General features: G+C 37.7%; 1 protein-coding gene across 2 annotated transcripts in view; it reads right to left on the bottom strand.

Annotated features, from left to right (window-relative positions):
• krz (beta-arrestin protein kurtz) overlaps positions 1–9,164 on the bottom strand; it is a 66,655-nt gene extending 57,491 nt beyond the window's left edge. For both annotated transcript variants that reach the window (XM_071584753.1, XM_071584752.1), the window contains exons 1-3: positions 9,039–9,164; positions 7,869–7,986; positions 5,557–5,587 (exon numbers count right to left, since the gene is read on the bottom strand). In XM_071584753.1, the coding sequence (XP_071440854.1) occupies positions 5,557–5,587; positions 7,869–7,915 (78 nt within the window). In that variant the 5' untranslated portion in view covers positions 7,916–7,986; positions 9,039–9,164. The remainder of the gene's footprint in view (positions 1–5,556; positions 5,588–7,868; positions 7,987–9,038) is intronic.
• Positions 9,165–15,194: the final 6,030 nt, after the last annotated feature.

Here is a 15,194-nt window from a genome sequence, read left to right as displayed (position 1 = left end):
TTGATCACTATTATTTTAAAACTAAGCACTCGGTACTTGAAATTTACATCATTATTTATGGGTCATGCTACAAATACCTAAATCATACTGACCCATAACATACAATAAATGATTTATTATTATCATTAGTCTACTGTTTCTTCTGTTGTGGTCACACCTCCCAGCTTAACATAGTTTATTGTCAATAGAATCGTGACCACAATGGATTAAGGTAGGTGTTGAATAGACACGCCTAAACTTAGCATCACCAAATTTCTTAGCTTTGCATTACAATGCTTTTACATTAAACATTTCTTCAATTCTTCATGGGAGGGTAAGGATAAAAGTTCTTGGCCTGACAATTAAAGACTGCGATTTTCAGTTAAAAAATTATTTTATTTTTCTACATAATCTCCCTTGACTTCCACACACTTGGTCCAGCATTTCCTCAACATCAGTATTCTTTCCCGAAAGTGGGAGTCTGGAAGGCTGTGACAATATCCATCTATGACTCTCTCAACTTCTTCATTGGCCACGAAGCACTTCCCAGAAGCATATTCCTTCAAGTTTAGCAAAAGATGAAAGGCTGAGGGCGCTAAGTCAGGAGAATAGGGGGGATTGACTTTCCTTTCTTTGGGGCTGAACCATAGGCTTCCATCCAATGATTTCACTGCCGTTTCATTTCTGGCATGTACTGGTAGACCCCATGTCTTATCCATAGTGACAAATCACCGCACACAATCGGTCAATTCCCTCTTGAATCAGTTCAAACATTGCTGCGTTGTTTGCGCATTTGCTTTGGATCGGCATCCAGCAAATGCGGCACCCACCTTGCGCAGAGCTTCCGCATCCCTAATTCTTTGAGCAGGATATTTCGCACCCTTTCTACTGATGTCCCCATGGCCTTGGCTAACTCTCTCATCATCAAACACAACATCGTACACCTTTCCAATTATCTCCGTGGTGGCTGTGGCTTTTGGCCATTCTTCACCTGGGTCATCTCCGCGGGATATGCAACCATGTTTTAATTCAGCAGCCTACTTTTTAACGGTTGACATTGAAGGAGCAGAGTCCCCATACACCATTGTCAGCTTTGGATGAATTTCCTAATGGGGTTAACCTATCCAAAATGAATAATTTTAAGACCGAACTGAACACAAGTTTTTCCATTTTAACGAAAAACACGAAATGTGTCTACTGCAACAATTCGTGTAAACAAATGACTCGAGGGTACAAGTTGTGACTTGTCTCACAAGCTAATCGCACCTGCACCCAGGCAGGAATCATAAATCTTCACTGATTGGGATGCCATCTGTGTCGGGTCAAGAACTTTTCACCTGACCCTCATACCTTCTATTTCCTTCCAATCGTGCGTATCCTTTTCCTCCCTCTGCCTCCACTACCCAACAGTCTAACCTCTAACAGCCTTCAACGTTCCATTACCAACAGAAGAGCTCTGCATCCTGTCTCGAATGGATTTTTAAAGAATGAATATAGGTAAACAATTTTAGATGTGAACATCCACATCCTTAAAAATGCATGTCACACCATCACCAAATTAGGTGGTCATTTCAATCAACCCATCGCTATGAACACTAATATAACATTTGTAAACTTACTCCCATAGATAAACATCTTTCCTCAGCCGGTAAGAGTAATTAGTTTGATAAATCATATTTTTTGAATTAGCAAATAATTGCAATGTTGAGGATGAACAATATTTTGGTTAATATATTTAATACACACCTCTAGAGTTTGATGCGATTCATCAACAAGAGTTTTTTTTAAATCAGATGGCTTCTGCATAACAAAGAGTAAATAGCATGTACACCAGGAGCCATTATCATCAGATCATTAAAAAGAGTAATGAAATCTCAGCTTCGGCCCAACATTGCAATGTACCTTCTGTGGCCACTGCTCTCATGTTAGTAAATGGAATGTTATCCCTATTTCAACATTCCTATTTCATAAGTCCTGTAAGTCTGGCAGCGTATTCCATCATGTCCATGAAATGGCAAATAAAAACTAGACTATCATTTGATGTTTAATTCCAACGAAAAATCTTACACAAGGTGTCACCATAGAAGAGTACCAAAAGCCTGAGTTTCAAATTGGGTGTCAAACTTACTACGCATGAGCTCTGTACTTAAACTTTTTCTGTATTTTCAGACACTTCATTTGCAGACCTTTGCACACGAATCACATTAAATAATTTGCATTTACGAATGTGACCAGTCTTATTTCTTTATAGTATTATTTATTCTTTAAATGTGAGAATAGTGGCGGCCAGCTCTTTCATATGTGATTTCACATTTGGTCAATGTGTGCATTTCTCTTTCAATTATTTAAGAAAGTCAAGATCTTTGTCAGATCAGAAGGAAATCTTTGAAGAGGATCTTTCATTTTTGTTGATTTCCCCATCGCAATACAGATAGTTTTTTTTACAGATAAGAGACAGAAGCCAATGCATCTGTTGAAGAAGGAATAAATTTATGTTGCACACATTTCAATGAATATCATCTGCACTTCAATTTCCAATTGCCATTGCTGGGGTTGCAATAAAATAATGAACATTGAAATTTGTATGCTAAAAGTTGTTTATCTTTCATTAAATGAAGAGCACAATGTATATTTCCACTGTTCTTTATCTAAGTACTAGTTCCAACACTTAGGCATCATCATCACCTGATGATGAAGCCTAAGTGTTGGAACTAGTTGTACGTAAATAAAGCACAGTGGAAATATTCATTTTGTTCTTCATTTAATGAATCATTTAGCTATTTTTTCTAATATTGATCGTTCATTGACCTTTTCCAATCAACCCCTAATCGGCTCCTGAAGCCGAATCCACTCCTTTCAATATCATATTGAGCTCTAGTTGTCAATATCAATAACTTTGGGGACCCCTGCCCTAAATGGATTATGAATGCATGCAAGCGGTTGAATTTCCAATCAAACCCTCAGAACAGTTAACGGTTGCAGTACTTGTACGAGTACTCGTGGTATATCCTCTCCTACTGAAAGAAAACTTGATACATGCATATATAAGTAAATATATTTTAGATAACAATGAAGCCCTGGGCACGTGGTATCTATACAAATTCACGAAAACTACAAAGTTCTGGGTGCGCGTTAAACATAAAGTGCATGTTATTGATGGGAAAATACGGTATTTGGCATTTGTCATGAATGGCACCTGGGTTGCATAACTTACAGATACCATATGCAAGGCAAACGACCAAGTCTCAAAATATTACACTTATGGGAAGCAGCAACTACTGTCTCACCCGACTCATACAGGTTCTGTCTCAAAAATAAGTACAATGATTTTTCCCGCCAACATGGATGGCTTGAGTGGGGAGTTTAATCAGGCATTCATAATTTTTTTTGCAATATTTTTTACATACCATCTGTCATGTGCATTATTTTACCAGATAACAGCTAACAGAGCAGATGAGCATGGTAGTTTGCCAATTTTTAACAAAATGCTCTCTGGCATGACTTCCATATCGAGACACTGCACGATTCATGCAAAAAAAATCGATTAGGTCACTTAACCACTGACATACTGAATGGTGGCCAACAAATGATCTTTAACTATGCTGGCATAAACTGCATCCAAAACTCATCTCAGGCAGCTTTTGACAAAATTTTATCAACTATTAGACTCTTTTCTTTATTATTCACCAGATAGTGAACCCCGTCACAATACGATATGATTAAACGCTGCTGGGCAAACGCTGTGTACATGCGAAGTCTCCTTCCCATCTTATGTGATGCATTTTCTTTCTCTGGCCCATGTTCATGGTTTCAATCTGCATCACTCAGCTTAGACTTTCAGAGAGTAATAATCATTTGCCATGACTGGGATGTGACCCCCGGATCCATCTCCTATGTCCGGCCGAGTGCTTCGGTCAGTTAAGCTACCGAGGGTCCTCTTACACTTCAAACATCCTGGTCAAGGCAAATGATTTCTACACTTCACGATTGTGGCATCAACATACACATTAGCGGATCACTCCGTTAAAAAGGTGATGTTGCAGCATTTCCTGCAGTTTCTTAGAATTTGTATCACACTGTTGAGAAGCACTCTCCCTGAGATATTTGTCTTCCTTAGGTTCACGCCAACTAGATTCTTGAATTCAAGACAAGCATCAGTTTCTCCAGAAGAGCAGCGTTTTTCTTAGTTCATTGATGAGATGTGCCAAAGAGTGATTTTCACCATCTCCCGTGCACTACACACAACAACGTCATCATCCTTTTTGATAATGCAACCAAAGAAGTTTAGTTCTGAAATATTATTTAAGATATAATAGTAAGAAGGCAATTCAACCAATTCCTCTTTGACTAAATTTTCCCAATTTTCAATTTCCCCGAGGACTGAAAGAAAAATGCTACTTAATAAAACAGTTGTGCCCAGACTAAGGGATGCATCATTCTTGCCCATCAGGATGGCTCTTGATGAGAAGAGATGGTGATCGTTTAAGGAAGCCGGACGCAGGAGGACGGATTTCAGAGTGACCACAAAAATAAAGGGAAAAATTCTAGGACATTTCAAGGCTTTCCAGACTGAAATATGTAATTCTCTTGGGTGTTTTCAATATAAATAATATCAAGACACCATAATAAATAAACAGCCTTTTATAAATACAGTTTAGACTCTATCGAGAGGGTATTTGTAAAAACAAGAGCAATACTCCTTTCTTGTACATGGAGAAGTTTCTTCATACTATGCAACGAATTTGTACGATGGAAAAATATTTGGCAAGTATACCAAGTGAGGTAAGTGTAAGGATTTGAACGTTGCCTGTGCTGGACATGGGCTGAATTATTTAAAAACAAGGGATCGGGGCTTATGGGAGGAAGTACCACTCCACGAGAGCACTAAAATCACAGTTGAATTGCTAATAAACAAAAAAAAATATTTTCCCATTATCCCACAAATATTCCAGGATATTTTGAGGTTTACCAGGCATGCAGCCACCTTATGTTTCATCCAAGAAAGAACTATAGACTGTCCTTTGAAACTAGACATTTCCTTGGACTATTTTAAATACATGGGCTTCCATACTAAAACAATGTAAATAAGTGTAGGTCAACCAGGCATTCATGGGCAACCCATACAGATAAGGGTCAATAAACTCCTCATACATTCTTTCATTTAGCATCCTGAATTATCAATTCTTACAGCATTCTTTTCAATTACATTCTTTGCAAGATTCTCTCTAAAGCAATGCTCACTTCGGTCCCGCGCTTATCATCTGGCAATAACGTGTGACAATCCACATAATCAAGTTCCACACAACTTGTGACAAATACACTGACTTAGGTTTTCACACATATTCATTATTTTTAAACGGAATTTGTCAAAAGGTATTTAGACTCAGCTATGAGCTGCAAATATGATGTACTCCTCCAAAGAACATTTTAAAAGTAGGTGATAAGGCAAATATGAGTAATGTCCAGCCAAGCCAAAATATGTCAGTAACCAAATCAATAGAAACAAAATGAATTGTGGTCCATAAAACTACATAACTAACATTTACTAAAGAAAAAATGAGTGTAAAGTTATCTCACCTTTCCATTCGGTGAACTTTTTTTGAAGACTCTGCAAGAAGAAATTAAATTAAGATTAACATTTTTTATGATAATTCTCACTCTTAAGGTTACAATATATGAATTTCGAACTTTAATCGGACAAAATATTACATAACAGGGCATCGCTATTGACATTTGCCTCGGCACCACCAGAAATAAACAAAACTCGTCACTTGAAAATGGAAATAACCTACATCTCAATTCCATAAGAGCACTCTCGTAGGATGGAAAAGTCGAAGGCTAAAATGGCATAAGAAGACATGAAATATATTTATAATTCAATGGTAATTATCAAACAATCGACGGCCCAATACATATCTGGTAGCTAACCTTGGAGGCAACATCACAAATTTTCTTAATATTATTTCAACTTTAGGAGAATCAATCAATATGATGTATGATTAAGCTGATGATTATGTATGATTCATCTTTCCATGTTGGTGGAATTCACTTTTGAATACTTCCCTGAGTACCACAAGAGATCCTTTACTTATCTATACATACTGAACACTCCTACAGGCCATTTGAAACTAAACACTCCCAGGTGTACAATGCTACCCATTGAGACCCAACTCGAGGGGGGAGGGGGGGCATGAAGCCTTCACGAAAACTAGCCAGGGACAACCTCAACCCTTCACTGCACTCTATCTGCTCCCCTCATGGCATGAGTTTGCCTGTCATATAATTTTTTATTTGTGGTATTGCTGCAGAAATATTTGCTCCATACTCCAAAAATATTAACTTGGAAATAAATTACTTGGGTTTTACTATTGCGCACATCGTACCCCATAGTACACAATTTTCAAATGAACTTTGTCATTACAATCAGCAAATCTAGTTCATTTGAAAAACCATTGCCATTTGAAAAATTATGAGCATCCAGAAATTAACTTTTCTATGTATTGAGGAGAAAATATTACAAAATCAATATAAACTCAATAAAACAGGTTTTAAAAATTAAACCAGGATGATGGGCTTCGATAGAAGCAGACTTTTTTCTACGTGTGCATTATTAGCCATTGCTGTGGCATTATGTTCAAAAGAGATCTCCATTAACATTAATGATGGGGCTTTGTTACAAAATTGTGCATGCTAAACAAGGCCCAGGGGCCGTTTCATTTCAATGTTAATATTCTTGAAGTAATAATTATTTCTTTAGCAAAACCCTGCATAAACAGTAAGCTAACCACATGCTCACACAATGCAACAAAGGGCTCAAGTGGCTCCTGCCCAGCTTCCGAGGGAAGTGCCTGTCCCCTGCTAGCTTGGGTCTCACCGGGGGTCACAAGCTGTGCACTTGCAAGCACTTCAACACAAGACGAAATGCAATAGCTATTCACATCATTCATTGGTTTGCATTAGAAAACTTCTCCCAAAAAGCACCGTTGCCCTACAAAGGTAAACTTGCTTTGGATATACACAGTGCTTGTACAAAAAGAGTTGAAGGTGTTCCAAAATACGCAGCAATAAATATGGCAGGATACAAGAGAGTTGCCATTTTTTATTTCTTTGCCATTAAAAGCGAGAGAAGGCAATGGAAGTCAATGCATACACTCATCTAACCTCACTGATATCAATTTTGATGGAAGGACTGCACAAAGATGCCTACAGCCATTTCAGCCTTGAAAAACAATGAGCCGAAATTGACGAAAAGGGTTGAGGTTTAAATAATTGGAATAGCATTGATCCACCTCATGTTATTGATTTTGCCAGACCGATTTTTGAGAAAAGCATGAGCCCCACCTTAAGTTGCACTCAAACTGCATCAATTGAAATTCTTCCAAGGATTGAGATTCAGTTCAGAGATAATTAAATACTGGACTTAATATCATAATGTAAGGCTCGAAACAATGAGACAAGGGTTCTCAACAACATTCAATACAAGCACTACCCCTAAACCATAGGACCAAGATTAAATGAAAGCCACTTTTCCAGGACTTCTAGGGAGATGCATTGTCCCTTCAATAGATTTCCAATTATTCAAAAATACTTCAAAATTAGAGTAAAATCGTCTGATATTCCAACGGGTATTGCCCGATTTTTCCCATGATGACAAACAATAGTAAAACACTTAAATACATGGAAAGTGAGCCCACTTGCTAATGGATTGGTGATACGGCAGGTATTATGCTGACAAACACCAAAGAAATTAGGTTTGATTCTTGGCTGATTTAAGAGATGTGACAGCATGTCTATAAGTATTTACCTACGGCTCACTACAATTCATACCAGACCTATAAGACATAGGAAGACTACACAATCTCACAAATTAGAATATGTACTCCCCTTACCGAGTAGCTTGTCTTCTTCCGCCACTGCCTCCACCACCATCGTCCATTGTGGGCGCACAAGAGCCTAAGCAGTCTGGCTCCTTAGCGCCCTCAACTGAACTGGCCACACTTCAAGTAACTACAATTACATCAGAGAAGGAAAATGTCAATAAAATTACAATAAAATACTTTTCCTACTAAAATTGACATAGATGGATGAAACACAATGACTAAATTCATGTTTCCCGTTGTGCAAATCCTACGAACTTAAAACTCCATGAGAGAGTGATTCCAGAGTTGGGCAGCCAAAACAATGAAGTGACCACAGGGTTGTTACGATTGCACTAACAACAGCCCGAAACTTCTCATACAAATACGTGATAAAATACATCGATTCAATTGAGTTTAACTGAATCCACATAAAAAACATCACAATGCAAATAAACAATTTACTCGACACTTAGTGCCACTGCTAGCACTTTGCCCAACCACGTACTTTCGGCAATTTCGTAACTTTTTCATCGTAATAGTGAAGAAAAAGCATCGAGAGATATTACTTGCTAAGGCGGTTCACATTTAATATTTATTAACGGGAAGGTGAGGGTTATATGGCGCACCTACGTGAGTTTTAAAAACTCTTCCGGCACTCAGAATTTGTTCTGCTACTAGTTGACCCCGTCTTAGTTTCAAACATCTCAACGTCAACAGGCAATGACTTTAATGTACAACCAAGAAACTTTGGTATTTTCAGACGAATATTTGCGAATTATCACCCTGCAAAATAGTGGGTGCGACCCTGTCAAACACTCAAAGATTTTAAAGTCTACAAATTATCATTTCGTCTTTAAGTAACTTATCCCATAAATCCAAAAACTCACACGCCTTGACAATATAATAAATGGGTGGATCCGTAAATGGAGTATAACAACGGCCACCTTGTATTAAAATCACAAGAAATCAAATACCGCTTATACAAAAGCGGAAGAGTCAATAAATCACTACTTTCAACGACCTCTATACACTTATCACAGTTGTTTACACATGTGCCTCCGGAATAACTAACTTTAATAATTGTGCCGGTTTAACCTTTAAACCACACAATCAATTACACACAAAAACAATACAAAAAGACGAGCAAGAAATTATTACACTTGTGATGCTAACTACAGAACTTAACACAGCCAATTTTACCTTATAAATTATACGGGAAAATTCAAGTCACTAATCCCTGTGTAACTTTCGTCAGGTGCAATCAACACATATCCGACATACACAAATATACAATTCAACAAACCGAGACCACTTCTGTTTAATCCCTTAAAACTACGGAAGTCACGTGATAACTTCCGGAAAAGCCCCTTTTCCTCATATTCTCGTAACACGCCCACCAAATACAATCAACACTCAGGTTGACTCACGATTCCTTTAATATAAATATTCTAAATTGGTAGTTCCTCTTTCTTCGGAAACTAAAAATATATTTTTATTTTCAATAAGCCTAATGGAAATAATAACAGGAAGACAAGTTGAAAGCATAAGCAGCGAGCGGGTTAAGCGGATACGAAATTGTTTGATACAGACATACCAGACCGGAGAGAACGCCATTTCCACACTTAAACGAGCGGTCAATTCAAACTGTATAATAATGTGGCCATTATGTGATACCAGCCTTAGTAATCAGCCGAAGGGTTGCTTTGTTGGGTGAGGATGGATTTCACCTTGAAACTATTCCTACGGTGAGGGAAATTTACACATTATGGGGGAAGAACCAGTTCCTTTCCGAGTCGACTGCCAGTAAAGTTTGGGATGGTATGTGACCTAAAAACTCACTCATCTTGAGGGAAATGAAGGATATCCAAAGCTGCAAGAAATTTCACCCATGCTCTCCAGTAAGAGTAAAAACGCTCTAGCCACTAGGCCACTGTGCCCCTATAATGTGGTAACACATATAATGTATGTATTTCCCATGAATAACATCCAAAGAAGTAAGAAATCCCCAATTGTTCCCGGCTCAACCTTGTGGAAATGCATTTAATTAAGTAAGAAATCATATTTATTATCTTAAGGTCAAAATCAAGAGTGAGTTCCAAGTAAAATTAAAATCAGAAGCAAATAGTGGATGCTGATAAAATAAGGATTTTTTTGCAGTGTTTCAAATCAAAAATATTTTTTACCAGTTGTGATGTTATAACACATTTATCAAGAGAGTGATTTTGAGATAAGTCTAATTAAGACCAAATTTAGAAGAATTTACCATTGAAGATTAACTGTGAAATTCTTTCTTTATGGGGAAAGGAAGAAATGTGCTGAAAAAAAGTTTCACAATCACATTCATTCCATCAACGGCTTAAAATTTTAAAAATCGGTGCTTTTTCTTATTATCTTCATAATCTCAAAATATTAATAGTGATGATTAGATTAAAGTATTCTTTGATGTTGGATCAAATTAAAAAATGATTAACCTGCCTGACATACATTGCATCTTGCATAATTTTTATACCCCATCATCTACTGGGCAAATAAAAATATCATTAGTTTTTATTATTATGCGTAATTTATCACTCAGAGAGTACTTCTGATACCCTTTTCTTAGATTTCCTTGAAGAATGGCATTATGAAATCTTGGACGAAATAGCAACATATTGAGAGTACATGACTGAATAGTTAATGACTTTATGGACAGGTTACTAAATAATATCATAATATGTGTAAAGCCTATGGGAACAAAATGAAACAGGTCTTGCTGCAGTTAATCATGGCTAAAAAATCCAAATCTGGAACTCTACATAATATTAAAATATGTGAATCATTAAAATCTGTGAATATGGGGGAACAATAAGAAATACATGGGAAAGCATGTAACCATTTTATTAAACCAAGCATTCCCGGATGTTAATCAATATGGACCATAAGCAATCAGACACATGAGATTTACCAGTAATCAAGAAAATCATGAGATTTAACAGCAAAATAATGAATGTCCACTGACACAATGACCAATATGCAATTATTTCAATGGGCAGGCCATGATATAAGGTTGAAAGATCACAGCCTGCCAGAATGGGTGCTCAACATGAGGATGAAATGATGAAGTCCCTTGGGGAGATCTAGGATGAAGAAGTGGAACAGTCTAAGGATTAACGAAACATGCAAGTGGGGAAGAAAACTTCCGAACAAGATCCAATATGGGCCGTAGTATCTCAGGCAGATGAAGACCTGATGCCTTATAGGTATGATCACTCTTCAGATTTTGAAATATCCAGGCCAATTGGGCAACAAATGTGAAACTAGATGGACACCAGTGAGCATAATCAAAATTCATAAAAGCGGATATGTAATACCTCCCTTTTGAAATCCCCGCCCCCCACAGAATGGGCTTCTAAGCAAGGGAAAAGAGTAAAAGGCAATAATCAAAGAGTGCAAATAGAAGCCTTTGGCCCAAAAATAGTCTAGTGATGTCCCTGTAGCCAGCGCACCCTGCTGCAGGGTGTCCTGATTTACAGAGAGATGGCTGTAGGGAGAAATAAAGCTTCATGGCTGGTTGACATGCACACTAAGCTGCACAGAGCACACAGAAAATAATGCTATCCCACTCTGCCCACTCGAATTCCCATCCCACTGGCCCAGAAACTTCCATCCGACCACTAACATCCACTTGGATCCTTGGGTGAGTGATTGATTTGCATTCCTGCATGCGGTGGAGAGAGTCAAGCATAGGTCTTGGTATTAATTGAGGTTTTCAATGTGTTTTGCAAAGTAATAGTATATTCCCGCTCAACTATGTGATAATATTGCAATTGTGTCATTCTTTTAATGACCAAAGATTTGTGCTGGTACTTTTCAATTGAAAATTCAGCAACACTTTATCAATGATGCAATGCTTGGCATATAATGTGCCAAGCATTGCATTATTGCATGCAATGTTAGGAATAGGATTATATAGTAGTTTAAGTTCACAATAGTTTGCGGTCACAAGGAACTTTTGCTTGATATGAGCTTGTACAGATAAGAGACTTTATGGTGAGGCTAGGAATAATGCAAAGAAGTACATAGCATACTTTTCCAAGAGATGCCATCTGCCTCCACCTACTAGGAACCGCTGCCTCAACTCACTAGAAAGTGAGAGTTCATTATTATTGTTCATTAATGGAGCTGGTGGCTCGTGGGCAGTAAGGATTGTCAGAATTGAGGCAGTGGTGCTGCACTCTACAAACATTTCAAATTGGACATCATATATTGGGCATCTCATAGTTGACTGATGTCCTGCAGGGCCATTGCCGAGCACGTACATCTGCTAATATGATGGGCTACCGATGATGCGGTAGGGAGCCTTTAGCCCCAACTTATTGTTCTTTTGTTGCACTGTTGAATGAGTCCACATATCCTGCCATCATTTCTACTCCGCAAAAGCTTTTTTTTAACAAGGATGGCATTTTTTAACACCAGAAATTGAAACCTATGACCAGAGACAGCTTTAAATATGTATTACAGAGCTTATTAGTCCATCAACATTTGGCTAGTTATATCAGGAAACAACATAGTGAACTATATCTGCCGCCAAGTTGTTTGAATGTATGTATTTATCATTTTCTCAAGAACAGGACTCACATCCCTTTCCCTGCCTCCTTCAGAGGAAGGATGTTCCGCTAGTGGCATATTAACTCATGGTACCACATCAATGGTGCCCAACACGATTTTGCACTTCATGTACAAGAATAATGGAGTGCTACATTCCCAGGGTGCCAAATTGGAAAGGCTATTTGTATCTGCTGCTATGCTCATTTGACTCTATGGAACTCCAATATACTCTTGGGACTAAATCAAGTCTAGTTTAAGACAGCCATATGAAACCAAAGATCTGTTCGGCTCAAAGGCTCTTACACACATGTTATGCCATACATATAATGTCAGATACCTTAATGTGATTGTAATGATCCATTGTGCAGGACGGTTGAATCAAAACTGGTGACTACTATTTCAAATTCAACAATTGGTATTACCAATAAAATATTAATCATTGTTTAAAATGAAACTCACTCATGATATCCTACTTCAACTCGTAGTATATCCTACTTCAACTAGTAATAATACTTTTTATGGGAGACAACCGACAGCTAAGGTCATTTGTGCCATTACAGATGAATGGGAAAGGAAGGGTGGAGAGAAACCCAGTGTCAGCATTAGCCTACTCTTGTCGAAAGGCACCAAAGGGTCTGCAGTTTAACATCCCATCCAACAGATGTCACACTCACTCTAAGTGCTCTCCACAAAACACCTCAAGTATGGATCGAGATACCACTGATAAATATTTGCTGTCTCCGGGATTTGAACCTGGACGTTAACCGCCGCACCATCCCAATACCCTACTTCAACTAGACAAAAGGAATAATGTAATTGGTGTTTTCCATAACTTTAAAAAGACTTTTGACTCAGTGGCTAATACAGTATTACTGAGGAAACTTGAGGGAAATGGAATCTTTGGGATAGATCATCAATGGATAAAATCTTTTCTAACAGGAAGATCACAAACAGCTAAATTATACTCAGTTGAATCATTTGCAATCTCTAATCCTTTAATGATTGAAAGAGGTGTCCCACAAGAATCTATTCTGGGTCCCATACTTTTCCTTCTTTACATAAACAACCTCCCTCATTATTTTGTTAATGGGTCATTGCACATATATGTATGTAGATGATACAACTCACCAAGCCACCTCCAAAAACCTAAACCATGAAGTAGTACAGAATAACACGGACTGTATAAGTAAATGGTGGGAAGATAATTTAGTGTTCATGAACAATGAGAAAACAACATATATCCAACGTCATCCCCATTAAAGAAAAATTATAGCATCCCTACTCTTGAGAATACTCCCACTTTTCTCAAGGATGCATATTCATGAGCATTGCCCTGGAAAACTCATTCTGATAAAATAAGCTCTGAAGTTGTCATAGCATGTTGTCAAAATTGTGACCCAGGTTGATCATGGTTTATCTCTCTCAGGATATCACGCATTCATTCATAGTCGACTGAAATATGGAATCGCCATGAGGGGGCAATCATATCATTCCATGCACCTCTTAAGGGCTGCAAAAATGGCCAGTGAGAATCTTCGGTCAAGTTCCAAGGGCATGTATTTGAAGACTTTAAAAAAAATGCTTGATTATTCCCTGTGTGTAAATTTTCCATGATATTATCATTGTACAGAAAACAATGCCATGTTCAATGTGATAACCAATGCCAATTTAAATTGGCACAGCACAAGAGGCTGTAATGACTTGAGGAGATAAACTCACAACTCGGCAACGTTTTCTAAGAACCCTTGTTATGCTGATGTGAAATTCCTGAAATCATTACCTAGAAAACTAAGGGAAATAAATGTTTTGTCATTAAGTCCAAACTTTATTAGTCCCTTTGCAAACATAAATTATTTACTGCATTCCTGTCTCTCACAGTCGATTAATAATTTAATGCTTATACAAGCCGTTACTGCTCCTGTTTTCTTTTTTTACATGCGATTAGCACTTGTATTCAAACTCTAATTGCAATTGAATTACATTTGTCTGAAATATTTGCCATCAATATAACATGCTCCATACATGTCTCAAAAATGTCTTTTATGAACCAATAAACATCATAATTATCACCATGGAGGACATGGGATGAATTATCCAAGCAATTCAAAAGTCTTCCTGTATTAAACCATGGCATCTCATTCGTCAATTTTCCCTACATTAATTACTCACGTAGCGGTACGGTAGCTAACGTACTGGCTTCCCACCGAGAGGGCCAGGGTTTGTATCCTGGAGAAGGCAGGTTTTTTTTCAGTGATATCCCAATCCCTACTTGAGGTGCTTTGAGGAGAGCACTACAGGTGAGTATACCATCCGTTGGATGGGAATTTAAACCGTGGACCCCATGGTGCCTTTCATTAAGAATAGGCTAACGCCTAAGCCAGATTTCTCTCCATCCTTCCGCTATTCCCATCCATTCCCAATGGCGAAAATAACCTCAGCTGTTGGTCACCTCCCCTAAAAACTACTACTAACTAGAGGTTTCGTTAAAAGGAACATTCCGAAATAACATTATAACTGTTCTAGCATTATAGCAGACACACATTATGGACTGACAATGCATCAGACCAAATTACTCAGCTCAGTATCCATCCCATTAATCATGAACTGCTGGACAATTTTTATGCAGCAAAATTTATTCATAACAATCCCTACTCAAATCCCTCATGCTAAACTTAAGTATTCTTAAATAAATAATTGCATTAATTTTTATGATAAATTATTGATTGAAAAAGCATTAATGAAAAGCATGAATAATATCTATTTATTCGT

Source organism: Hetaerina americana, unplaced genomic scaffold (genome assembly GCF_022747635.1).
Source record: "Hetaerina americana unplaced genomic scaffold, ioHetAmer1.1.p SCAF_2, whole genome shotgun sequence".
Taxonomy (NCBI): domain Eukaryota; kingdom Metazoa; phylum Arthropoda; class Insecta; order Odonata; family Calopterygidae; genus Hetaerina; species Hetaerina americana.
Note: the sequence above shows the minus strand (reverse complement) of the source record. Positions and strands in the feature narration are given on the sequence as shown.